This window comes from Pelobates fuscus, chromosome 8, assembly GCF_036172605.1.
Source record: "Pelobates fuscus isolate aPelFus1 chromosome 8, aPelFus1.pri, whole genome shotgun sequence".
NCBI lineage: Eukaryota > Metazoa > Chordata > Amphibia > Anura > Pelobatidae > Pelobates > Pelobates fuscus.
This window is the reverse complement of record NC_086324.1, coordinates 35,649,409-35,676,681: the sequence shown is the minus strand read 5'-3', so window position 1 is coordinate 35,676,681 and position 27,273 is coordinate 35,649,409. Positions and strand designations below refer to the sequence as shown.

Genomic DNA, 27,273 nt, shown 5'->3' with positions numbered 1-27,273 from the left:
TTCCTAAATTACTTTAGCTAAATAAAGCAGTTTTAGTGTATAGATCATTCCCCTGCAATTTCACTGCTCAATTCACTGTCATTTAGGAGTTAAATCACTTTGTTTCTGTTTATGCAGCCCTAGCCACACCTCCCCTGGCTATGATTGACAGAGCCTGCATGAAAAAAAAACCTGGTTTTACTTTCAAACAGATGTAATTTACCTTAAATAATTGTATCTCAATCTCTAAATTGAACTTTAATCACATACAGGAGGCTCTTGCAGGGTCTAGCAAGCTATTAACATAGCAGGGGATAATAAAATCTTAATTAAACAGAACTTGCAATAAAGAAAGCCTTAATAGGGCTCTCTTTACAGGAAGTGTTTATGGAAGGCTGTGCAAGTCACATGCAGGGAGGTGTGACTAGGGTTCATAAACAAAGGGATTTAACTCCTAAATGGCAGAGGATTGAGCAGTGAGGCTGCAGGGGCATGTTCTATACACCAAAACTGCTTCATTAAGCTAAAGTTGTTCAGGTGACTATAGTGTTCCTTTAACCCATTTCTCATGGGCTAAATTACAGAAGATTTTACTAATATGTATTTGTTTGTAAACTAATTATCAATTGATGAATATATTTATATATGCTATAATGAATGTGGCAGCAAGGCTTATCTTCCTATCCGCATGCACCCCCCACCCTTTCTGTCACTATATTGGCTTCCTGTAAGATTTAGGGCTTACATTAAAATTCGGGTTCTTGGTCACAAATCTCTACATGATGCTGCTCGAATCTACCTATCCTTCCTAATACACAAGTGTGTCCCGTCTAGGCCTCTATGCTCTGCCGAAGTCTATCGTGTGTTCCTATGCCAACCTCTGCTCACTTCTTCAGGAAAGCATATCAATTAAACTGCCAACAGCTTTCCCTTCCTGTGCCTTCATTCCTCTCCTGCAACTGTCATACAAAATATACATAAATAAAACAAAAGGCAAACTCAAAACAAAACACTAAGCCCTCAGTGAATACTTTTCTAGCAACCTACTTTTCTACCCTACCCTTATCTTTTGTGTCACTGTACCCCACTCCCATTAGCATGTAACCTCATTGAGCAGGGACCTCAATCCCTAGCGAACTGTGCATCTAGCTTGTCTGGTTACAAATATGTGTCTGTCAGTCCACCCATTGTACACAGCTACGTCATATTTTTTCACATTAGGTACAGTTTATAAAAGTTCATTTGTTTGCATGTTCTGCAGAATTTAGTTTTTAGCTACTTTTATGTGTTTTAACCAACATTATTTTTTTTTTTTTTTTAGCTACTTCACCGACAGCCTTACAAGGTATGTTTCAGATGAAAATAAAAATGGCTTTTCCTGATGTAAGGTGCATTGACTTTTGATAGTCCCTGATGATCTGAGTTGCAGGCCATCAATATGCCTCTTAGCCTATTGGAACATTTTTTCATGTGACCATAGACTAGAATTCACAAGACACATGTTTTGTTTTCCAATCGATTTTAGCAAGAAACAAATGCTAAATGCTGTATCATTAAATTATATTTATACATATATTACTGAAGGCCAAACCACGCTGCATTCAAATCCCAGCATGCAGTGCAGGCGGTCTGTATGCAGTATGCAGAGGGTCAGGGTGTGTGACAGGAGGGAGAGGTAAAGAAAAGGTACATCGACTGTTTGGAATGTGAGAGTTTGTAACTGCCATCATGTTCGTGAAGCATTGTAGTAAAGTGCTGGGAACTGGGATCCAGATTGATTGCCAGGCACTCCCTTTCACTTAAGATACTTTATTAATGTTAAAATAGGTTTACGGTCCATCGTAATGGGATTGTAGACTGAAGCAACTGAAATGACTAATCAAATTCTACTTCAAAGCACTTCTGCCCCCCTTGCTGTGAAGCATTAATATGGCATTTTATGAAAGTAACATTGTTTTATTTATGGTGTCAAGATTGCCTTCCCATTGTAAGTAGTTTAAGAATAGTTCAGAAAATGGTGGACAATGTACCTCGAGACCCCATGGAACCCATATCCACCTACACTGGTGCTGGAAGTTACTTGAGTTTCCACTGAACTAAGCCATGCCATGCAGGGCTGGCCCATTGTCTGAGAGTCTCCTTCCACAACCTGGCTTATCTTGCAGGAGCGTCCCGGGGCTGAGGAGGCCGCAGTGGATGCCTGGCAGACTTCTTAAATGTTTTGTCTACTTACAGTGGGAGTGTGACAAGACTCTCCTGGCACCAAAACCACTTCAGCAAGCTTGTGTGGTTATGGTTCCTGGAGTGTTCCTTTAGATACAGTAAAACTTTTCCTTTAATAACTTGAAATGTATAAAAAAAAATGACTTTTTTTAATGAATGTTAAGGACGTTTTCTCATTCTGCCCTAAATATTGTAATTTCAGAAACTTTCTCGAATATGGACACAAAGCAAAATGACAACAATAAGTTTTTCAACTTTTTCCGTAGAAGTAAAAAGAAACGGGTTCAAGTAAGATTATATTTTTTTTTATTCTTTTTACCTTAAACATAAAACATAAATTAAAATTAATACTTTTTTTACAATAAGTATGTGGTCACATTACTGTATCCATACCTTTAAAAAAATGTATATTAATGTTAATTTCTAGGGTTATTAAACTTGCTGGGTTAAGTTTTCTTATTTAACACAAAATTAGACTCACTATTATACTCAAAACAAGTCTCCCTTTCTAGATACTCTGCATTTACTCCTTCTATGATTGTTTTTGAATATATGTTTTTGTCAAGACTGCCTTAATTCAAATAATTTAAGAAGAATTTAGAGTTGCTTATTCTATAGCTTTGTACTCCTCATGTTAAATGGATTCCGTATCTACTTCTCTACACACTAGACGTCAAGTGCTCCTGCAACTCCACTGCTCAATAACCCCAGGCCAACAAATATAACGAGGGCTAATACTGTTTCTAAGTCCTATGACTCGAGCACTATGCCTTCTGATGTGCCAAAGAAAAGGCGAGCCCCACTGCCTCCAATGCATCCTCTGCAAAACTCCAACATTTCTCGTGGACAGATGAGGACATCATCTTGTGTTGTAAAATCTATTAGTGCTGATGACACGGCAAAGGTATCGGATTTTTGTTGTTTTTGTTGATATGTTTCCGTGTGTTTCTCATTTTTAATTTGTTTAAAGCATGCTATCACAGATTTATGCAATTGTGTTTTAAAGGGACAATATAAACTCCAAATGCACTTCATCTTAATGTTCCTGCAACGTCACCGAAAAAATTGCACTGTTTTCTTTTTTCAATTTTCATGCCCGTAGGTGACTGTAAAACAGTTGATTTCCATCATCAGCCCACACTTTGTGCATCAAGTGCTTCTCTATGAGAAGTATTAGATTGGTGGATCACAGCGATTGCCACACATGCGCGATGCCCTCAGTGCTTCTCTATAAGAAGCATGTAATTGGACACAGAACATTAAGCTAGTTGATCTTTTTAGAGGATTCAGTTGCAATGATTAAACTGTTCCAGTGCTGACGTTATTTAAAGGGAGTGCAGTCATGTAAAGGAACACATCTAATGGAAAAAAAAACCAAAACATTTTGAGTGTTCCTTTAAGATAGCTGAGGAACATGTGCACATTTGTAAAATTCAGATACTTTCCACCATTGGAAAGTATGAGTGCTGGACAGGAGTGTGATAGGCCAAGATAGAAACATAGAATGTGACGGCAGATAAGAACCATTCGGCCCATCTAGTCTGCCCAGTTTTCTAAATACTTGCATTAGTCCCTGGCCCTATCTTATAGTTAGGATAGCCTTATGCCTATCCCACGCATGCTTAAACTCCTTTACTATGTTAACCTCTACCACTTCAGCTGGAAGGCTATTCCATGCATCCACTACCCTCTCAGTAATGTAATACTTCCTAATATTATTTTTAAACCTTTGCCCCTCTAATTTAAGACTAAATCCTCTTGTTGTGGTAGTTTTTCTTCTTTTAAATATAGTCTCCTCCTTTACTGTGTTGATTAATTTTATGTTTTTCAATGTTTCTATCATATCCCCCCTGTCTCGTCTTTCCTCCAAGCTATACGTGTTAAGATCCTTTAACCTTTCCTGGTAAGTTTTATCCTGCAATCCATGAACCAGTTTGGGTGCACACACACCAGTCTGACTGAAAGCCATGATGGCCAGCTTCACACTGGGCAGCACATGATGGTGCCCTGAGTTTAATTTGCTCAGTGCTAGTACATCTAATAATCTGCTGATGTTGCACATTGTTGGGGACAGTTAGCAGAGGATGTCAGGGTATTAACCCAGAATCATGGGATAGCATCAAATCAAGACTGTTCTGCTGAATCCCAAACCATCGGGAGGTATTGCAATATTTGCATAATTATGTTTGAAAAGGAGGAAGTGAATTGTTTTATTCAGTATATACTTTGCATGGCGATTTTGCTATTTGTTGAAGATACATTCCCTTTAGTACTCTGGCTGGAAAAGAGTTAGCGTGGAAATGAGATGTGGCGAACAGAACCTCGCCACGGGCTTTTGGAGGGGCCTGCTTACCAGCCTCCTGCCAAAAGACTATGGGCCAGGTCAGCGACTGCAAAGACCCATATTTTATTCCCCCTGGTTCGGCACTTTCCATTCGTGCACACAGAACTGAACGCTAGCTCCGTGGTGGCCGTGCGCTTGTACCAAAACTGCGAATAGACTTCAGGGGGACGTAGCCGCGAATGCCCTGGAAGTATTTTCAGCATGAAGTCTTGGCGGAGTGGAGGACATCGAGACCGCAGCCAAGCTGCGCCGGCTAAGGGGCTTCGATGCTTATGGTGTCCAGTGTGGTGCTTACAGTACTCCAGGCTACTAGGAAGCGTTGATTGGCAGAGGCACCCAGTCAGGGTGCCAGGCAACCCGTCACATGGGAGATTACATTTTACTGCTGGGTTGGAATTGACAGAAAATGCGGAATATAAAAAAACCTGGTATAATGTTGTAAATGCGTGTGATTGTTTTGGGGAGATGTCAAATGTCACACTTTGAGTAGTAGAAAATGTAACTACTTCCCTGTGCGAATTGTAGATAGTCTATGTATGTAGTTCACAAATATCTGGTCTATCCAGGTTAGAATTACTGTTCTGTGTCATCATAACAGTCTGGAAACTAGGCCTTAGAGAATGTGGAAAATAATGTTTATTTAGCTCTATCAGGGTTTTGCTAACTGCTGACAAGACTTTCACATGATGTTCCATACTGTCAACATGCCCAAACTGTGTGGTTACACTGGCTGGTGCAAGTGCACTCTTTATATTTTTGACCTGTCTCAGTGATCAGAGTTTAAAGGAACTGTAGATGAAAGGATTGCGTGTATCACCAGATTAACATTTGTATTGTTTATGTTATTGTTATGAACCATTCCGTAGCCATTTCTAGAATGCAATATAACAAGATTATATCGCTGTATAATAACATATTTAATGTCTGTCACAAACTAGTACACCTTTGCAACATAATGGTTGTTCTTATGGCTTTGTAAGTAAGACATTTTATTGGATAGTACATTTCCTTGTCAATTAACATAGCTGCTTTCTGATAAGAGAATTCGAGAATCACTATTTATTAACGAAGTTGACTTGCCCATGTTTGTATTTTGTTTGTGTTTGTTTACTGGTTTATGTCACTCTTCTCTCAGAGCATTACACCAATTGAAAGGTCAAGAACAAGTTCTTTGCAACTGAGTGGATCTTCACCTTTTAACTCCTCTCTACGAAGAACCAAGCGCAAAGCTCCCCTACCGCCTTCTCCATCTCCAAAATCACCACAGGACGAGAACAGTAATGAAACAGGTAGTCTTGTGCGCTACATTAGTAGAAGGAAAAACAATATTCAAACAAGTTAACTTTTTGGTTTTCATCTGATTTATTTTGATGTAAGGTAGGTTACAGGTTACAAAAGTAATAAGATCATTAAAGGAACACTCTAACGTTAGGAAAAGAAACTTGTATTCCTAACAATTAGAGTGTTTTCATAACTGTTTAGATTGATGGGCCTCCCTTAAATACTTACCTTTTAGTTCTGGTCTCGCTGTAGCTGCCGCTCCTCCCCTGAATTACAGATGATCTCCACCATCTAATGGTTGCCCATAGTGGAACCATTAGGGGGCAAGTATGCGTGTGCAACATTCGTTGCGCTGCGCCTTTTAGCATATCTTCATAGAGAAGCATCAGCTCAATAGATATCTATGGGGAATGTATGGCATCTTCTTGTAGAGTGTGAAGATACCGAATGTTGGTCCCTCAAAGTTTCCCGTCTCAGGAATCGGCTCTCTTGACTGTCTGAGTGACCACTTCTAGAAGAGGCCTAAGGACGCAATATAAACACTTCCTTTTCTCAGAGTTTGCACTACTAAAACAGCAGGGACAGTCTCTTTGTACCAGAATCACTACATTAAGCTATTACTCTTTGCTGGAATTTGTGCATTTTGTAGTCCATTTTTTTAAATGGAGTTATGTATATCTGAGCCATTTATCTCTGAATTTGCTGTCGAGGATACATAAAATCACAGTTTTTTTTGTAGGGGAAAAAAAAGCATTATATCCATGAATTTTGTTATATGTTTAAACTAGTTTATCCTGAGCTTTTGTTGTACCCTTCAACCCTTTGTGTGCTGCATAGGAGTAAAAGTTTCCCCCTCTCCCCAAAAACATTTTATTTGAAATGAACTAGAGTATCAATAGCAGTTGAGGTTACAACCGAACACACCAGAGAAACGTTTAATTAAAAAAAAAAAAAAAAAAAAAAAAAGCAAAGCGTCAGGCACCATGCATATTAAAAATTCATAAATTAAAAAATAGGCATCCCACAGTGACGAGACAATGAATAACAAATAACTATAAAACAAGAATGTGCTGGTATAATCTAGGGAGCAATACCTCGTGCCCCACACTCGCTTCTCCCCGTCTTGTTAATGCATTGGTGCCAAACTCCAGCCCTGATGGTAATCAAACTTGACAGAGCACACTCACAGGACTATCAATTTTTCTTTTCTTCTTTGCATCTAGAATACAAGTCAGTACGAAAATATGAACATTTTAGAAATTCTGCATTAAATGTCCACTTTTTATTGTCTGAATCTATGCTATGTCTTGTTGGTCTGTGTAAGACTGACTGCCTGATTCAATTATAAAAAAAAAAAAAAAAGTGTGTTTTTATTTTATTACCATAACAAACTTTCATGATATGTCATAGTTCCTATATTAATTATTCTTGATTTACGTTTTTATCTAGCGCCTGTGTTAGATGAATCTGCCCACGTGGAAACTATTACTGCGAAAGAAATCCATGATTCAACGACAACAGGTAGAAAATGCTTGTACTATCCTCTGGTCATATCTATAATCAATAAACATATTCCAGTGTTACATTTTTTTTTTTTTTTATATATATATTTATGCAGGGATTGCTCTCAATGCTTCTTAATTCATTATTAATTAGAATGAAATAATAAAAAAAAAAAAACTAAAAAATAGTTGCCAATAAAGAAAAAAAAAATAATAATAATAATCTGTGTGTTAATAATCGTGCACAGACCAATAGTGACATCTACAGGAATGTTGGTGAATTGCAGGATTATTTCTATTTATGAATGTCCAGATGGTGGCAGCATTCGATGCTTCGTAAACTGCTTGATGAACTAGATTTGCTATATCTGTAATGTATGTATTTTATATTTTAGTGACTTTGTCCACATGTGTGCAGTTTAGGTCACATTGGCTATGTAATATTACTCAAAAGTGATTTTTAACCGCACAAATATTTGGTCTAAAAATAAAATCAAGATACATTCTCTGTTTAAGGGTAATCTATGAATGTGATTATTTTGGCTTGTATTTCCTTTTAATTATTTTCAGAAAACGTCCTGTTTTTTTCCCTTTTACCCTCTTGTACTGGAAGCTACGGCCTATTTATTTATATTATTTATTAACATTCTGATCGTTGTCCCACTATATAGGTGACTTATAACACGCATTTCTCAAACCAAAAGGAAATTAAACTCACTTTGGTTTTAAAATAACCTAAATAATAATTAGCGAGTTATATCACTATGTTAACCGCTTGGTGACTGAGGCTCTTCTCTTGGCAATTTTGATATGTGTTTATACATAACATCACTTACATGGGAACTTGTGTGGACAAGTGGAGAGACGATGGGGCTTCATTTAGCAAGGCTGGCAGCGGACCAATAGTTTAATATTAGCGCAAACACATCCGTCCAAAGCAAAGTTATTTTATTATTATTTTTGTTATTATTTTACATTGCCAACCCATGTGGAAGTATATGTAGGTTTTAAGGACAGATGGGGTTTTCTGTAATTGCATTAATATCTGTGGGTAGACTTGCAATCTTGATCAACTGATTTATTGGGTACATGGCACGTGTTGAACAAACAAGGTTATTTACTAAACTCGGAATTTTTGCCAAATTAATTCCGAATGGTAAAAAGAGAGACAAAAATTGCCCCGCTGTGATTACATCTGAGATCAGTTTTTTTTTTTTTTTACCTTAATTTTACCATTTAGTATTATTTCATGGAAATTTGGAGTTTAGTAAATAACTGTACTTCTGTCATAGCATACTATTTGTGAAAAAATATGGATTGTGCCAATTTATATGGGAAATTTAAGCTTGGCCGTATCATCATCCATTTCTGCCGAATTTGGCAGTGTTTTTTCATTTTCCCATGTACACGTTAAATTTTAATGATGAATTTCACATGTCTTGTTTGATCCAAGATTGTATACTGCTGAATTTCTCAAGAACAACAATATTCCACAAGTATGACTTTGCCAGGTTTTAGGAGATCTTTTACGGTCATATAATAGACATGCTCTAATTTGTACATGCTTCGTTTCTTGTTTCCCATAAACACAGTTTGGGGAATACCAAATACCATAATGACAAGCATCAGATTTTGAAGCTATTTCTGACCATGCTAACACTTACTAGCTAACCTTTACAATAACAAAAATTAGCTCTAGAAACGCGATGTTTACCACATTGGCCCACAATCTGGATGCTGTGAGAACCAATCATGGTGATCAAATTGCCATAGCCAATCATAGTGATCACACAGTTGACAGCTAAGGCATGCAATCACTGTAATTGGCTCCGAGGCCAATCACACAGTCCAGGAACCAATCTGACATTATTGCTGGACTACCAACCTATAGCCATTTGGCAGCTGACCCGATGTGCACTTCTATAGCTAGGAATCTGCTGTCAATGGTTGCATAGGGTAGTATGATGAAGATGCAGGATAAGACTATTTATAAATAAATAGTTAACGTTCACACATTTCACTGGCCAATATAAATGAGCCGAAGAGCACAGAGCTCTTTATTACCGCTGAGTTGAGCCAATTAAATTTATTGTGAGCTTTGGAAAAGTGGCAGTTTATAACTTTTCTTTTGTTAACATAAAGCTCATGCTCTCTTCCTCGCATCAGAGAACAGTGAGTCAAAGGTGTGATTCGTCCTGTCAACCCTGTAAAAAAAAAAAAAAAAAAAAAAGAAATCGGCTTGTTTTAATTGCATTTCTTAGCTCAGTACTTCTGGTTTTAACAACACTTGTGGTTGCTAGGGGTTTCAAGTTCCGAACGGCCAGAAGAATCCCATTTTAGTAATGCTAATCTAAGCATTTGAAAGCATAATACAGTTTAATTTGCCTTTCTTTATGCAATGTTAATGCTCATTTACGTGGTACACGGTTTAACCCCTCGTTGTTCAATATGTTGTGCACCAGTGGATTTGTGGTTGAGAAGGCATGGGTGGGATGCCATCTGCTCCCTGCCTCCTCGTAGCTGCGGAGAGAAACATAGGAGTCTAGTGAACGTAGCCTGCCATTCTCCACATTAGTAGCTTCAAGGGTCAGGTTGGGTTTCTGCAAATTAAATAGCTTTTTGAATAGCATGTACTACTTGAATAGAAGTTGGCAGTACACGGAGAGCGGGTCTTGCACTTTGATTATGGTGGTTTTTAATGGGTAAATAAGTTTAGAGTTCTAATGTTTTCACAGTCTCCAAGGAATCCTCACTAGGCAGAGGAAACTGTGATGCTAATCTTAACTGCCAGCCTCTTAAAGTTAATCCTTTTATTTAAATATTGGATAGAAAGAAGTTAAAATAATTGCATGCAAATATATGGATCTTATTAATTAAAAACCGTTGCTTCCCCCCCCCCCCCCCTCTATTAGTCACTTGCTGCCCATCAATGTCGACTCTAGGAACAAAATATTGGGGGGGCACATAAGATATAACTGTGGTGGGCACTAATAACTTCCACCACTAATTTATGTCACTGAAAAAACACACAAACATATTCAGAGGTACAAATCTGAGTAATAACAATACTATGGGGCTGATTCAAAGAGCCAAATCTCAACAGCAACAAACTTCAAACAAAAACAAAACCCCACAAGCAGGCCTACACACACACACGATCAGACACACTGTATGACATATCATCCAGACACACACACATGATCAGACACACTGTATGACATATCATCCAGACACACAGGCCACATTCATAGCACAATACCACAAACTACTTATGGACATAAGTATTATGCACAATACCACAAACTACTTATAGACATATGCAATATAATAGCCCATTTACACACACAAACAATGTTTCAAAGCAATTGCAGCACCCATAAATAACACAAGCACAATATGGCAACATACACCTACACCTCGATTTTAAAAAATAGCCCCGCATGGAGGTTGTGGCCGACTAAGCTACAGGATGTGTTCTTGTGGAGTTCCGTCCGGACTTCGAAATACTAGCTGCACAATACACCCAAAAGCTCCACAAGACCCTCAAATTTACCTACCCCCAGAAAGAGACATCTAGGGACGCAAGCACAAGCGATTTCATTACCCTGAGACCCCGAAATGCCTGAAATAAGGCTGTCTTTTGAGAGACCCATTCTGTCAAGATCAACCAAGATGGCGCCAGTAGCACGGTCTATGGATGAGGCCTCAGAGGGATTGTATAGAGGCAGCGAGGAGCTAACCTTTCCCCGAGCGGCAGACGTCTATCAGGACTCCGACGAAGACTCTTCACCAGCCACTAGGGGAGACATTAAAAGTCTCCAACAGGATGTGAGGAAGGTCTGTAAGGTTGACCTTCTGGAGGCACAAATGGAGATATAAGTCCTCAGACAAAAAAATAGATGCAATGGAAGCTAAAGAAAGTGCCCTGCAGAGCAAGCTGCAGAACACCCAAACTCAAGTAGACCGCCTGTCCCAGCAGGTGCAAATAATTACCAGATCAGTCACATCAATTGAAACCAGGTAGAGTAGACGCAATATACGTCTGAGTGGTGTCTCAGAGAATGTTGGAGGGGATGCCCTACTTCTTTCTACCATTTACCGTATTAACGGAGTGAAGACAACTGGCTCCGATAGCAATGCAATTGCGGACTGCTGCGATCAAGTACCGCCGGGGAGCAGATGGTTCCCTAATAGTGACTCAAGGAGTTGCAGCACTTACCCTATCCTCCACAGGGGACTCTAATGTCTTCTTACAGAGATTGCACCTGGTCAAGGCACAACGAGATACGGCTCAAACACCAATGACCCTGACTTGACCCACTAGCGTTGACCACTGAATATAGCCCCAACATATAGATAGGGCTCTTATACAGTATTATTGTTTCAATGTGCATAGTCTAAATATGCAGAGTTAATATAATTGCAGAATAGCGTAGGATACTGCCTTCTTTAGATGAGGATCCTCTTTAGATGAGGATGTAGAAATGATATATGCCATAAGGAAATTATTTGAAGTTAAGTTTCTTTTACTCACAGTGTATTCTCATTTTCTTTTTCTCTTCTTCTGATGTACACTCTACTACCTATAAAACCAACTGTACACTTAGAGGCTGGGACACCCATCCAATGTTGCGTTGTTCCACGCTTGTCGCTACCCACAAATACTTTCATGTATGTCTGTTGATATTTGTTATTATACCTTTATAATGTGACACAGATGCTTTTGGAAATGGAAAATCCAATACAAAGGGACTTTGGCACAGTACTACTAAAATATTGCCTTCCCCTGACCTAATACATACATACACACTGTGTGATACACACACACTCGCTGCCTAATGCATACATACACAAACAAACAAACAGACAATACATGCACAAATTCACACACTTACAAACTGTTTAATACATACATATACACACAAACTGCTTAATGCATGCAAACTGACTAATACATACATACACACTGCCTAAATACATGCACAAATTCATACACACGGATTGTGTAATCCATATAAATACATACACAAATACACAAACACACAGCAAGCAGCCCTCCCTTGTCCCTCACATACTCATGTGGGGACTGAGGCAACTGAAAGTATGTCGTTTCGTACAGCAAGGTACCTCCCCACCTGTCTCAGGAGGTCCTGTTACCAGGCTTCCCACTGTAGATGTTCCACCAAGCTCAGGGCAAGGGGCGGCTGCACGTGGATGCTGCACCATTGCGCTGCCCTTCTCTTCAGAACATCATATGCTGGAGTGGGATGCCGGGCGTGCGAGAGATTTGCAATATAATTGCTAGGCCAGCATAATTTTGGTGGCATTCAGACAGGTAGTATATCTGTTGCAGGTGCCCCCTGTTAAAGTGCACCACCACATAACTGATCAGGATTGGTGGGGATAGGGAGGGCAAGTAATAATCTAGAGGGGGCAATTGCCCTCCCTTGCGTCCCTTTAGCAACACCTATACCGCCCATTTGTCTTTTCTCTGTATAACATTACTGTTACTATGCATTTTAGGATCTATGATTGTGAAATGTAATTAGCAAACACACAAACCATTGTCCTGCCTTTTTGCTCTTAGTTTCGTGATAGAAATCAAGAAGATTTTTATTCTAACGAATGCCCCCTTTAAAGGACCTCTAAAGTCACCCAGACTGCTTCATCTCAATGTCAGTGTTTACCTTGAATGGTAAAACACACCTCCAGTTCCAGAACAGCCATCCCTTCTGGCCACACACTCGGTTGTCCCTCTTAGGTCCTTTGAAATATTGGGAATTATGCGGCTTTTAACAGATATCTTCACTCAGTGACTGGTCACACTCTAGGTCTTGTTACGCAGTTTGTGTATTGTTTACCGTGTGTAGGTGGAAGAAAATGTGGAGTTTTGTTCTAGTATATATTCGCATCTGTGAAATATGGTAGAGTTTGAAATAATATTACCGTACAAAATGTTTTTCATTCCTCACCTTGTAATGTGCAAGAAAATGTGACAATAGAAGGCCGTGACTTTGTGAATGTGCTTTTCTCTAAAAATAAAATCTGTTTGTGATATTTGTTACACTTTCTTCTTTTTCATCATTGCTGCACATTTACACAAGAGTAAAATATTCTAGTCACTTGACCCATTCATGCTGTTATGTCTGCTTGCGTTTAGTCAATGTCTCCGAACATATTCTGCAAGAGTTCGAAGGAAAAGAAGATGATCGAAGCACCCAGCTAGTTACAACTTTTACCAATAATGAAGTAGATAGTATTTCTGGATCACACAATTCTTCTATGATGTCTGATGTAGAACATTGTCCCGGAACGCCAGAAAATGAGAGAACAATCACTAATGGCGAGTAAGTGCTGTTAAGTAAAGCTTTATCTATCTAGATTCTAGGTTGTAATAGTCTGGCTTTCATGTTTTTTTTTTTATTTTATATTAGGAACAGACCATTGAAACGACCAGAGAATCTGTTTTCGATAATAGTTATATAATTTCTGTTTCCATATGAACAGTCATTTTTTTTTTGTGCCATGGTTTTTTTCAGATTCTATGAATATCTGAATTGATGAACTGCCTCTTCCTAAGTAACATTACATTCTGAGAATGGGAGAAAACCTCCCTGTATTCCTTCATTCTTGACTTTCTGTATTAATAAATCTTCTTCCCATAATTCCATATGGCATGATGGGAAGAAGGTACTCAATGTGCAAAGTGCACTGTGGGAATATTGTTGCACTAATGACACGGATGTTCACCTAAAGAAGGTGTATATTTTAAACTTCTCTCCACGGTTCACCTCATTTCAGTTTGTGTCAGTAGCATTTGCTGGTGTGAAGTGACCAGTCATTGAAGGTGACAATTCTTCATTAAAAGGACTGTAGCAAGTTGATTATACCACCCATATTATTGCATTGTATTGAGATAGATTAATTTACATTTAAAATTGTTTTTTTTCAACCCACATGCTTTGAATCCTGATTTGCCTCAGATAGGGAGAGATAAGAACGTATATACAATTTCTGGAGATGCTCAACCACTGTTATGTGAATTAAATAATCTATAATGTCGGTGAGTGCACTCACGGACCAAGGGGTCCGTGAGTGCACTATACCTTACAGGTATATATTCCACATTACTAAAACCAGTAAGAAAGTGGTCCTCAAAAAATGAAGCATGAGAGAACAACCAAGCACACAGTTTTACACCGTACGACTTCATCACAGGTTATGATTTAGAATTCAATATAGGCCCAATGGTGAGTTGTTTGGTGGGCTGTTTGAGAGCTGGTGGCTGTTTGAACAAGCCCCATTCACTGTGCAGGAAACATCATGCTTGCATTTTAAAAATGTACAGTTGTATGCTTCCTGGCAGGTTTTTCAGTATTTCCTGTTTGACTTTAAATATGAGGACTCTGCTATGAACAGTTCCTTTTTCTGCACAAACTTTGAATCTATCACTATCCAAAAATTGTGGTTGCAGAATGTATGTAGTGCCTGTTTTGTCTGTTTAATCAAGGCTGTCAGTGTTTTTTTGTCTGTAACAATGTTTTGTGTTCTGTAGGTCATGTCAGTCCAAGGCAGACTACACTGTAACTGAAACTACTACACTTGAATATGTAAATAAAGGTAAGTAGGAATTGACTTTCTTTTTTTTTGTGTGTGTTTCGACTTAAATTGTTTTTGTTTGTTAAGCAATCAAGATTGAAACAAGCATTAAATGTAGTGAAAAGTTTTTTGTTTTTTTTTAAAGAAATTTAATAGAAAAAAAGGAAAAACACAGAGAGGCACTTGAAAAGATAGTACCTTTGTTGGGAACATTTATTTTCGTGGTGTGCCAATCCCAAATGCTTATTGAATATGGATAAACATTAAAAAGTGCTTGCATTCTAATGAATTGTTAAGCAGCAAGTTTAAATTACCAGGCCCCAAAACTGCCTATTCTCATTGTAAGGACGTCCGCTGTCACTTGCACTCAGTTATTTGCCTTTAATTGCAGAAATTGACTAGAATAATCACACTTATAAACCATTGCCTTCATTTACAACATCATAAGTGCCATCTGGGGCCAGGAAAAGTGCACTCAAAGCAACCACTACAGTGCATTATATGACATACAACTTCAAGGAGCAGACCACGCTTACATTTAATTTGACTTGTCAGGAAGACAGCCACTAGAGATGTGTTTAGCCATGAAATGAATACATTGCTGTATCTACTAAATGTCAATGTTTTATGTTATATTTCCAAACAAAAACTGCAGTCACTGCACCAAAACCACTTAATTGAGATGAAGAGGTCTGGGTGTCTAGTGGTTGTTTAAGATTTTATTTTATTGATTTTTATTTCTCATTGTAATTTTTTGTTTTTGTTGGAATTAACACTAACTAAATTCAATTATACAAAACACAGCTTTTTTTTCTATATTCAATTAAGTTATAATTTGGAAACAAATATTACTTTTGCCAAATAAAGTTTATTGTGCCTATATTTTGTATCTTAGGTATTCCCAGAAAGCAATCTGATGCATATGTATTTTTGTATTCAGAAATGTCAGCATTATAATAAATGTATTTTAAAAATAATAATATTTATATTGGGTTTTTTTCAGAGCCCAGAGAAATTATCACAGAAACACAAACATCAGAACAAGTGATAAATAATCACTCAACTGAAACAAAAGAAGTACAAGTTGAGCAAGAGTACTCTTCAACAGTACAGGATCAGCATAATCAAAGTCAATATACTGATCTTCAGGACAATGTTCAAGTTGTACAGAATGAAATAAAAGAGAGGTTGGCTCAAACATGCACAGATAAGGGGAAAACTCAGGATTCAGCTGTTCAAACTAGTTTCTACAGTGACGTAGAGCATTTGGAACATAGGCCACATTCCTCATTGGCACTATATAGCCATGCAAACTATGTCACGTCTGAAGTTAATAGTCAACCAGTTCAGCAAGCCCCATTAATTGATGAACAGGTGGAGGTTTCAGTGAAAAAGCAAGATTACCAAGAATGCATTGATCCCGGTATCAAAACTGCATATTCTAAGGACAGCGTACAGACACAAACGATTAACGTTAAGGAAAGCGTTCTGGAAAGTCCTGTGAATCCTCCACCAAAACAATATCAACAAAATTTTGAACCTAAACCTAAGCCTTCCAATGAAATCACTAGAGATTACCTCCCAAAGATTGGGTTGACCACTTACAAAATTGTGCCGCAAAGATCATTTGACATGGAACGATTTTCTGTATGCGAAAGTACACAGGAAACCCAGAATTCTGATTCTTTGGTACATGATGACCAGGAGTGCCATGCAGATACATTTAGGAAGAATGAGTCGCCTCATATCTCTCCTATTGAAAATAAGGAATTTTCTTCAGTGGTTCGAAATGGAACCCACACTACTCAGTATGGACCCCCTGTTGCCCCAAAAAGCCCACTCTCTAAAAGTAACATTGAAGCTATTCAAAAAAATCACTTGGCTTTAACGAGAAGTTTATCCTCTGCTCCAGCACTAATAACTGCAAATAGTATCCCTGAATCAAAACCAAAACCGAATGTCTCAAGCTCTGTGAAAGCTCCCAGCTCGTTCTACTTGCAGATGCAAAGGCGAGCTTCAAGCATGTATGTGACGTCCGCAGCTGCTAAATCGGCAAAACCATTAACCAGTACTACTGACAAAACAGTTACAGTTAAAGATTCTATATTGGACAATTCACAGTTAAGCAATAAAACACTTCCTTCAAGGACTGATGTTTTACACCTCGTTTCCAAACAGGATGAAAAACAGTCCGAAGAGAAGCCAACGTGTGTAACACAGACTTCTGTGGCAAAGCATGGGGGCCTTGAAACTATTTATGATGACCATTCTGAAGTTGAAACAAACAGTACACATGTGCATGCTATTTCAGAAACTACTTATAAGCAAAGTGCATCAAAAAATGAAGTTGACTTAAGTAATACTATTATAGAACAAACTGGGAATTTGTCATACGGAACAAAAAAATTACATTTAGATCTATTGCCACCAGTTCAAGAACAACATTCTGAATACATGCAGACAAAACCAGTAAATGTAATTCCCAAGGAAGGTCCTTCAGATGCTGTACGCCATGAGCATAAATCAGAAGATGTTTGTATTACTTCATCTAGTAGAACACTTCGTTCGCCAACAAGTCCATCGGCACCATTAAGCTTGCAAAAGCTAAGAACTTTTGCCACACCCAGGCCATTTCTAAGTAGTAATTCATCTGCATCTTTCTCCACTGCTATAATCTCCTCAGTGAAACGATCACAGTCATTCAGTTCTACCACCTCCCCTGTTAAGGAACCATTGGAAACGGAAATAAATTCGGCATGGTCCTCTGACCGTTCTCCAGTCGAAATAAAGGAGGATTCTTCTCCCACCTCTGAAATTTCTCAGGAGGAGTCTGTGGAAGAGGTAATCTAAACATATATTTATTAATTTCATCTGAATGCCATTTGGGTTTTACTGTTTTCAAAAGAATGTTGTTTGTAAATTGCCCTTACACTGTCTTTGTTTTCCAGAAGTATTGCAAACAGGAACTGTATACACCTATATAAGATGTATGAACCCAGTCACTTGAATTATGTCTATTACTGTTTATCATTGTGATACAATTTAAGGGAATGTTATGGAATGAAATGTATTCAGTGCTTGAATTGAATTATATAAAATACAGTTGCATTTTGCAGGTTTATCTTCCGCCTCTACCCCTTTATACATTTTAATCAACCACCCATCATGCTTTGCTTAATGTTCCTATATGTTAAGGACCATAAAATACTACTTTACGATTTGGTAGTGGACCTGCTACCCATGGATATCATATTTGGAATCCTTACATTAGTGCTGGTAGATTAGCAGGAAAGGATAAGCAGATCAACAAAATAAAAAGGACCGCAACATTCAAACAATTAATTTGCAATTTGACTAGTAGAAGGTGATTTGGATGTTGCTGCTTATGAAAGAGCTGACAAATCTTTCTATTATCTAGGTGCCAGGGCCAACGTTAAGAGATGGACAACACTTTTTATTAATTCATGACAGTGACACACACATGATCACTTTTGCTCTGATACACATTAAGCCATTCTCTTTACTCACAATCCACACAGATAACTACACATGCACAGTCACTCATACACAGACGCATAACTAGCCATCTACTCAGACACACAAACAAGACATCTATGCACTGACATATACACATCTATATCTAACCAATCAGTCATACATAGGTATACATACAGACACACACACATACAGTAGAATGTATTCTCATTCCTCTCCCTTTACTGTTGACTTTTGTTTTGAGGATGGAGAGAATATCGGAATGGGGAGCAAGCTGCCTCTATCTGTTCCTGTAGCAGAGAGCCTGTGCCCATTGTTGCTTCACCTGGAGCAGGAACCTCCTCCAAGAACATTCAATTAATTTCTCTAAGCTAGGCTCTGCCATGCAGATCCACCTAGTTCCCTGAGAGCATCGGCTGAGCACTCCCTGCTATTTTGCTTGGCAGTGTTTGGCTCACTGTTGAACTTCTGGCTGCTGGGGGGGCTGGCAGTGGGAGTCCAATAGATCCCAGGTAATTTGGCAAACTTGTTCTTAAATGGTTTGACTAATTATAGGAGAGCACCAGGACATTACAGGCACCATTAAATTATAGGAGAGCACCAGGACATTACAGGCACCATTTAAGGGACAATCCAGGTCTACTAGACAGCCACTAGAGGGCACTTCCTGCTTCATTGCACAGATTTTGCTAGAGCGTCGCTGGATGTCCTCACGCTGTCAATGCTTTCCTATGGAGAGCTCTAATGCGCATGCGCGGCGTTGCTGTGCATGCGCATTAGGTCTCCACGGCCGGCGGGTGGGCACAGTCTTGCCCTCCGGCCGACGTAATTAAGAGGAGGAGCGGCGGCGACCCGAAACCACCGCCGAGGGGATTGGGAGGTGGGAGGAAGAGGGGACCTGCAGTGCCAGGAAAATGGATTGTTTTCCTGGCACTGGAGAGTCCCTTTAACTGCCACACAACCAGCCACTAGTAAGTGCAAATATTTAAAAATGTGGACAGTACAGTCACAATTCTAAAACTATTATATTCAATGAATGGAGACACCAGAAGGTAGGTGTGTGTGTGTATTTCTTCGCTATATATATCGAAGAAATACACACACACACACCTACCTTGTGGTGTCTCGATTCATTGAATATAATAGTTTTAGAATTGTGACGGTTTGTTTGTTTATATATATATATATATATATATATATATATACACAAACAAACAATTTTGCATATATCAACAGTTAAAATAAAAAGGGAAAGCAAATTAGTACTACTCACTGTACTAGCAAAGTACCAGTTATTCTGCCCCAATAGAGCTTTTGGTAATGAAAATGGAAATCTAGTACAGATTTGTCTCCCAAAATGGATTGCAGAGTTCTTTTGTTTTTTAGAATGTATTTTATAATTTTTTTAGCTTATCCCAGGTTCTAGGCCCGCCCTCTGAGGATTCACGAATTCCAGCTTTTTGAGGAGCAATACATGTTTTCCAAAACCTGGCTTAAAATGCACAATACAGTGATCTCTTTGTAACCAGGCCAGATCATCTCTGTGATTCCAGACAATTAATTGGAGACCAAAAATGAAATATGCTTCATATAAAATGCCCCAAACCACAATAGCATCTATAATGACTTCCAAACTTTGAGTGAATGACATGTCATTGAACTTGTAATATACATTGTAAGTGTGTGTTATTTATCAATCTGTTTGACAGCTAACTGGAAAGACCTGAGACCAGTCATACATTTCTCTACACTATTTGGTTTACAAACAGGATGAGAAAACATGACTGTACCACTTCAGGGCATCCTCCAGACACTAACAAGATTTCACGTCATAAGTCTATCATGACACGTTCACTGACAAACAGAAAGTCACTCAGCCCCTAGAGGTGGCATTAGGTATCAATGTAAACACTGTCTTTTCTCAGAAAAGACAGCTTGGCAATTGTCAAACTGCAGCTATAGTATCTTTGCCCCAGAACCACTACATCAAACTATTATGGTTCTGGTGCTTAGAGTGTCCCTTTAAGAAGAAAGGGAAACATAAATAATAAAGTGATTTATTCTAACCAACCGCAATCCAATGTGTTTAACAGTTGAAATTAATAATATGTGAATGAATGAAGCACATATTTTGACAAATGTAACAATATCCCTTGATTACAAATATATACATGTTGTATGTCCAATTTACAGCATCTAATTCGTATTAATAATTGTTTTATTTACAAATTATTTTCTTATATTAAGGTCCGTGCTGTATGTGTTTTTGTTTGTTAATCCATAATCAAAATTGTTTATAACCTTAATATGTTGTTACAACGCTAAATTTTATTTTATAGATACTAACCCCTGAACTAAAATACAGAGTGCATAGTCCACCACCAGCTTTTGAAAAAAACCCTGCTGTATCATTTCAAAGTTCTGACCCCGAACTTATCCACCAGAGTATGATGGCTGCCATCCGCTCAGGAGAGGCTGCTGCCAGCCTTAAAAGGGTGAGTGTGTATTGTAAAAAAAAAACTGAAGAACCAGCAACGTTCAGAGTTTTTTATTATCTGATCAATTCCAGCTGAATCACAGCGTATTAAATTTGGGTGTAGTGTTGCATCAACTGATGTATTAAAGGGCTCAAGCTTTTATTAAAGAGGGTCTTGAATGCAGGGGTAAATCAGGAGACCTACTAAAGAGAGCTTTTAAAGGTAAGTAGTCTGCTTTCAAATTGTTTGATACATATCTGGGTCCCTTAGGAACCATTTGACAACCTTCCATTTCAGATATATTTAAACTGGTAAATTTCCTTTCAAATGAGAGCTATCCGTTCATCTCTGTTTGGAAATAACACTAATGTGGATGCAGACACATTAGCTATCTGTGCAGAGGAGGCCAGACTTGAGATGCACAAAGGACCCGGGTACGTGCACTTTGACTCTGAGATAATTCCCATGGTCTTTAAACCTTTTAGATGCACAAGCAACTTTGACTTATCTTCCACAAATACGTAATTGCCTGAACTTGTCTCATTTGTCATCCTAAAAAAAACAATAGAAAGTTACAAGTGGCTTCTAGCTGAGTTTCAAACAAAGTTTGCCCCACAGGGTTAAGTTTCCTCTCTATTCTTTTACATATATCATTTCTAAGTCTTTGCACCCCACACTACACTTTATCTATTTCAGGAAATTGCAAAACTGCTAACTTAAAAAATTAGAGAGTTTGAGATCTACCTATTTGATATCAACTTTTCTCACCCATGCATGACATACACATGTACTCCTTCTCCCTCACGCTCACAGATATATATCACATCACAATCACATTCACTCTCACAGTCTGTTCTTCTCTTTTATTGCTTAAACCATTCCACTGTCACACATTTTGCAGTCACACATTCTCAAGTCCACAATTTAAGTCTCTGCGATCCGTTACGTTATCTTGGGGCACCGTAGCTACAAACACCCTCCACCAAGGTATATTCATTTTTCATCAGACATCATAGTGGGCTAATGTTGCCATCCTGGCTGTGATTTCATTCAAGTCATGGGGACTTAAGGCCAATTTGTCTGTATAAACCTGTCAGAATTTGATAAATATCCCCCACTGTTCTTTATTTCTTAAATGAAATATAGTTCACATAGGTCTGGCATTGCCGTCTACTAATGTCAAGCCCGATGTTCGTTGAATCTCATGAACAGAAAAGTATTTAAATGTCACACGTAATCCTCAGTGCTTTTTAATTAAATGTGAACTTTACATTACCTATGCTTGGCGTGATTTGACTTTTCACATTTCTAAATCATTTTTTCGTGCTTGTTTACTAACTCTACATTAATAGGCACACTACAGCTTGTAGTGTTACATACTTACTCTGCTTCTCATTATGGGACCTGTCTATGAATTTATCGAACTCTATGACCTCAGTTTGTCCTTGAAACTGCTGTCTTAAATGAACTATTTTGCTGGTGAAGTTATACATCTGTTGACAAGAATACAACACCAGTACTTTTTGCTTAATTTAGCAATTTTGTTGTTTAAATATTGTCTAATCTAACGGTTCCCAAACAGGCACACAGGGACGCTGTGAAATGTTTCCCAGGTGCTATGGTAGCAGTGAGAAACATTTCTGCTGAACAGGGGCACGGGTGCTGCGGCCTTTTAGTACTGCGACTGGGCACCTGCAGTGTCGTCAGGCTGGGATGAAGTGTATACATTCGTGTATCCATTCTTACAAGAATGAATACACTTCAGTGTTGTCAGCAAAGCTGAGGAATTCCTAAAACTTTTGCATCTGTCACAACATATTTTTGTTAGGAGGCTCTCTAGGGATGTATCACCCTTTTTTATTTTTTAAATGATGCATCAAAAAATCTGTTTACTAAGAACGTAAGTATGTTTGAATTTCAGTTTTTTGAGGAACTTTGCAGGAACGTTATGTTCTCTATCTGAAGTTAACTTCAGCCAAAATAACTATAGCCCCTCATCCTATCCCAATGTCTTGGTAGCTGTGTGTTAGAGAATTAGTGAACATGTGTGTATCAGTGAGATAGCACTTGTGCATACTATGCTCCTGAAAAAATTATTTAGTGTTTAGCAGATAGGAAAAATAAGTAAAACACCAGAGGTCAAGCATGAATGTCTTTCACCTTAAAATTAAGAGGTGATTGAAATAAAAGAGAAAATAGGGAAAGCTATAGAAAAAGAAAAAAAAAAAAGGTGACCCCTAAGAGAGGAGTTCGAGTAGGATATGAGTGGTTTGTACATAATTTGTTCCATAAATATACACACTGTCCCAGACTTTATGAAATTACTTAGATGTGTAATGTGCCATTTGCAGTGACTTTACTTGGGGTTACGTGGGCATCACCTCTCCATGACAGGGCATTCCCACCACATGTGCAAGATATCGAAGAGCATATCTCATCCTTTGAGAAAAAATATGTTATAATTGCTTAAACAAATGAAACTTCTTTACATATATCCCCTCCCCTGAAGAGCCGCCTTACCGGCAAAACATGCGTCGGGGCTCCACCTGTCACTCGCGGTCCATCTGCAGACGCATAACAGCCATTGTAACAGACCTCCGTGCACCATAGACTTCAGACGCAGCTTGACCCGAGTGTACTGATCTTTAGAATACTGCTCCACAAGTGACAGCTAGAAAGCCAATATTTTTGGCTATTATAGGTGCCCTTGAAGGCACAGATTAGTTAAAATTACGAGCAGTATTACTTTTGACCTAATCTTTCACCTTATGCACTAGCATACTGCTTGAATAGTGTTAGTTAGATTTTGTTTACATTTGGCAAACACAGGTGCCCTTGAAGGCACAGATTACTAAAGACATCAAGCAGTAAAATCTTCAGCATTTTGGTATTATGATGGGAACCAGGGCTGCAGATCTCAGATAGCAAGCATTAGTCCTATAGACTCTAGCACAGATGCCCACAGAGGCACAGATCAGATAACTGACAGCTTACTATCCCCTTGATTATTACCTTTGCTAGTGATATAGTACACGCACCACTGGTCATTTTGTACTATCAGTCCTCTTTTGGACTTTTCTCTACATATCCAAGAATTTGTCACACAGAGATTGAGCACTGTTTAGTCGAGTTGTTCCCCTGGCACAGCATAACAACGGTGACACTACGTTATATCCTATAGATATTGGTGATAAATTACACTCTCTCTTACAGCATACGTATCACCGACTAGTGTTGTAACTAAGCTCTGGTAACTACCAGCATGTTGTATATAATTTGTGTTTACTTTGTTAGCACCACAACTTAGTAACATTGTGTTCAATTATCACATTTCCTGTGTGGTTATACTCTACCACCACCTGGTGGTCATAAGATAACCATTTTTTTTTTACCAATTGACACATTAAAAGTTACATTTTATTATCTAACTATTTTTATCTGGGCTAAAATATTCTCTCTTTTTCCTCTAACGTTCATTCTTTACATATATATCAAGTATGTAGATGTAGAAGTATGGAGATATAATTTGTGACTGTTTGGTGCAAAAAGTGTCACCATTAATGTCTAGTAAGTGATAGAGTGAGCGTAGTTTTCTGCAGATGAGGTTCCAGCTGGGGCTTCTACCATTCTTTTGGAAGTGAGAAACTAAAGGGGAGGGGGTTGCTTGCTTTGAGGATGCATATTAAGCCAAGTTAGTTTTTTGTTTTTTTTTACGCTGAGCTTTAACATCCGATTCCTGGATTGTGTCTGAGATCATGCTGAAATCATCAAGCCACAATACAGTAGGAGTCATGTTGTGCTCAAACCAAATTTAGCAGTATTTCCAGCAGAGCCTTATTTGCTTATCTGTTTTGTTATAAGAATGTATTTGAAATGGATGGCATATTCTGCCTCTTTGAAATATTTAGATTTAAGTCTTCAGGGTGTGAAGGTTCAACTATTTAATAGTAATTATTTAAAAAGCAAAATGTATATTCCTTGTGAGCTCTGAGAGTGTCAAAGTTGCTGTGGTAACCCGGCGTTCATTGTAGAAATGCAGGCCAGATGCCCTCAGCCTCTGTGGCATCCAAGTGAGGGAGATCTTTGATCCGCAAAAGATCATAAATCCATCTTTGGAATGAAGCTACCCTACAGGTGCCAGCCTGGTGAGATCCTATGATCTCCCCGAACAACGTCAGCCAATGTCCCTTCAGGCACACCTTATACCCCACTATCCCCCACCACCCTCAACCGGTCCATTACACTAAAATCCCATGGCCATTCTAGGGCTGGGTGTCAAGTAGGTTGGGGTTGTATAAGAGATGAAAGGGATAAATACAATGTACTGAATGGAACAAGGTATCACAGGGGCAAGGGAGGTGTTGGGAGAGGGAGGAGGCATGTAATGAGCAGACTGTTGTAGAAAGGGGAGTATTTGATGTCTGTGTGGTCAGGAAGACATTTCTAATGGAGTGGAGTGGGTTATATTTAAAGTAAAGGACTTGGAAGATAGTGAATAGGAAGGGTAGTCTACTATGAAGTGGGACTGCAGCTGGTGGGAAGTAGTGTAGGAGCTGTAATGGTGAATGAGAGTTGGTTTGCAATCAGTGGTGACAGGCAGGGACTCATTAAAGGGACAGTGTATTCACCAGAACCACTGCAGCTTAATGTCGTGCTTCTTGTGTTTCTAGAATGTCCCTGCTGTCTTAGCACTATAAACTTCAGAAAAACTTTCAGAAACAAAGGCAGTATTTACATTGCTGCCTCGTAACATCTCTAGTGGCAATCACTCCGATGGCAACGAGTGCTGCACTGTGTGGATGCTGAACACTCCCGATAGACGCATTTATTCAATGCATCTCTGTGATGCTGACTGGCACAGTGCAGCGTTTTACCATGCATGCGCAATAGCCTGCAAATGCTTTCCTATGGGAAAGCATTGGATTGGCTGAGATCATCAAGATTGATTTCAGTTATGGAGGTGGTGCCAGCTGGGCCAAGTCGGCATGGCAATGGAGAAAAAGTTATTAAAATACCTTTTAACCTTAATCTGAGGGGAGCTGGGGACTTAAACAGCTACTCCAGCACTATACTGTTAGGAATACATGTTTGTATTCCTAACAGTACAGTGTTCCATTAATAAATTTCTCCCGAGGGCCTGGGATGTTGTCCGTTTACTCCTGGACCTCATTGTGGTGCCTCTTCCTGGTGCAGGCAGGTCTTCTAATACTGTTTTCCTGTGGATATGCAGCAGTTGTAGGAACCCCTTAAGGACACATGACATGTGTGACATGTCATGATTCCCTTTTATTCCAGAAGTTTGGTCCTTAAGGGGTTAAAGGTGTGTAAAATTAAATTTCATTTTATTTTATCTTTTTTTTTAGTAATTCATTATCTTCAAAATGATAAAGAAATGTAAGGCACATAAGTCCTGAGGTTTCTCCTTAATAATAATTGTAATAATGTTTATTTTTTATTGTATTTAACAATGTATTTTTTTTTTTTTTTTAGATTACCATTCGTTCAAACACAATCGCTGTAAACGGAAGATCTCGGATCAGTCATCCAGCTTATTCAGAAATGCAGCATGAGGTCTAAATTTCTAAACGTTGTGCCAAATACTGTGCATGGTTATGCAACCAACACGGCATTTTGTAAAGTTTAATTGTTAAAAAGCTTTGAGTTAAATTAAAATATATTTTAATATATTACAACGAGATGCAAGCATATTGCAGTAATTTCCGTGGTATAAACCTAAGAAGACATGGTTGGATTTTTTTTTATTTTTTTTTAGTTAACTTAAATAAACTGCCTGCCATTTTTTGTTTTCAATCACTCTAGTGATCTGATTTTGTTTTCTTGTTGTTAGACTTTAAATCAAAAACGTGAATCCACAAAATCAGTTAATGTTTATTGTTTATGTCTAAATCAATGTATAAATTGCTGCAATACTTTTTCCTTTTTGATGTTAAAATGATGTAATTATTCTTTAAAGTCAAATTTACTGTATATTTACGGTCATGGTTGCCTCAAGTTTCTGCAGATAATTAAAAAAAATAAAATCTGCAACTAGCAGTGTTTAACGTAAATATAAGAAATATTCTAGTTTCTATAGTAAGTGAAATAAATCTTTTTTTTATCATCTATACTTTGTTTGATAATGTAAAAAAAATAGTACTGTTAAAAAAATGTTCACTTTAATATTTTCACAGATTAAAAAAAATAAATAAAATTCACAGTCTGTTACTCCCTGATTTTTTTTTTCTATTATTTTTTACAAATATTTACAGAGTTGTCTTAACGGTGTTGAAAGCATATCCACTTGTTTTTTGTTTTTGTCTGTTTATGTGGTACAAAGCAGTTTTTTTTTATTGTTTTAATAATAAATTGTGAA

At 38.2% G+C, this 27,273-nt stretch overlaps 1 protein-coding gene across 3 annotated transcripts in view; it reads left to right on the top strand.

The window, feature by feature from the left end:
- COBLL1 (cordon-bleu WH2 repeat protein like 1) overlaps positions 1 to 27,071 on the top strand; it is a 112,156-nt gene extending 85,085 nt beyond the window's left edge. For all 3 annotated transcript variants that reach the window (XM_063429684.1, XM_063429683.1, XM_063429685.1), the window contains 10 exons: positions 1,301 to 1,324; positions 2,405 to 2,490; positions 2,873 to 3,106; positions 5,682 to 5,835; positions 7,277 to 7,348; positions 13,490 to 13,676; positions 14,885 to 14,949; positions 15,932 to 17,769; positions 20,763 to 20,918; positions 26,391 to 27,071. In XM_063429684.1, coding sequence (XP_063285754.1) covers positions 1,301 to 1,324; positions 2,405 to 2,490; positions 2,873 to 3,106; positions 5,682 to 5,835; positions 7,277 to 7,348; positions 13,490 to 13,676; positions 14,885 to 14,949; positions 15,932 to 17,769; positions 20,763 to 20,918; positions 26,391 to 26,477 — 2,903 coding nt within the window. In that variant the 3' untranslated portion in view covers positions 26,478 to 27,071. The remainder of the gene's footprint in view (positions 1 to 1,300; positions 1,325 to 2,404; positions 2,491 to 2,872; positions 3,107 to 5,681; positions 5,836 to 7,276; positions 7,349 to 13,489; positions 13,677 to 14,884; positions 14,950 to 15,931; positions 17,770 to 20,762; positions 20,919 to 26,390) is intronic.
- The last annotated feature ends 202 nt before the right edge of the window (positions 27,072 to 27,273 follow it).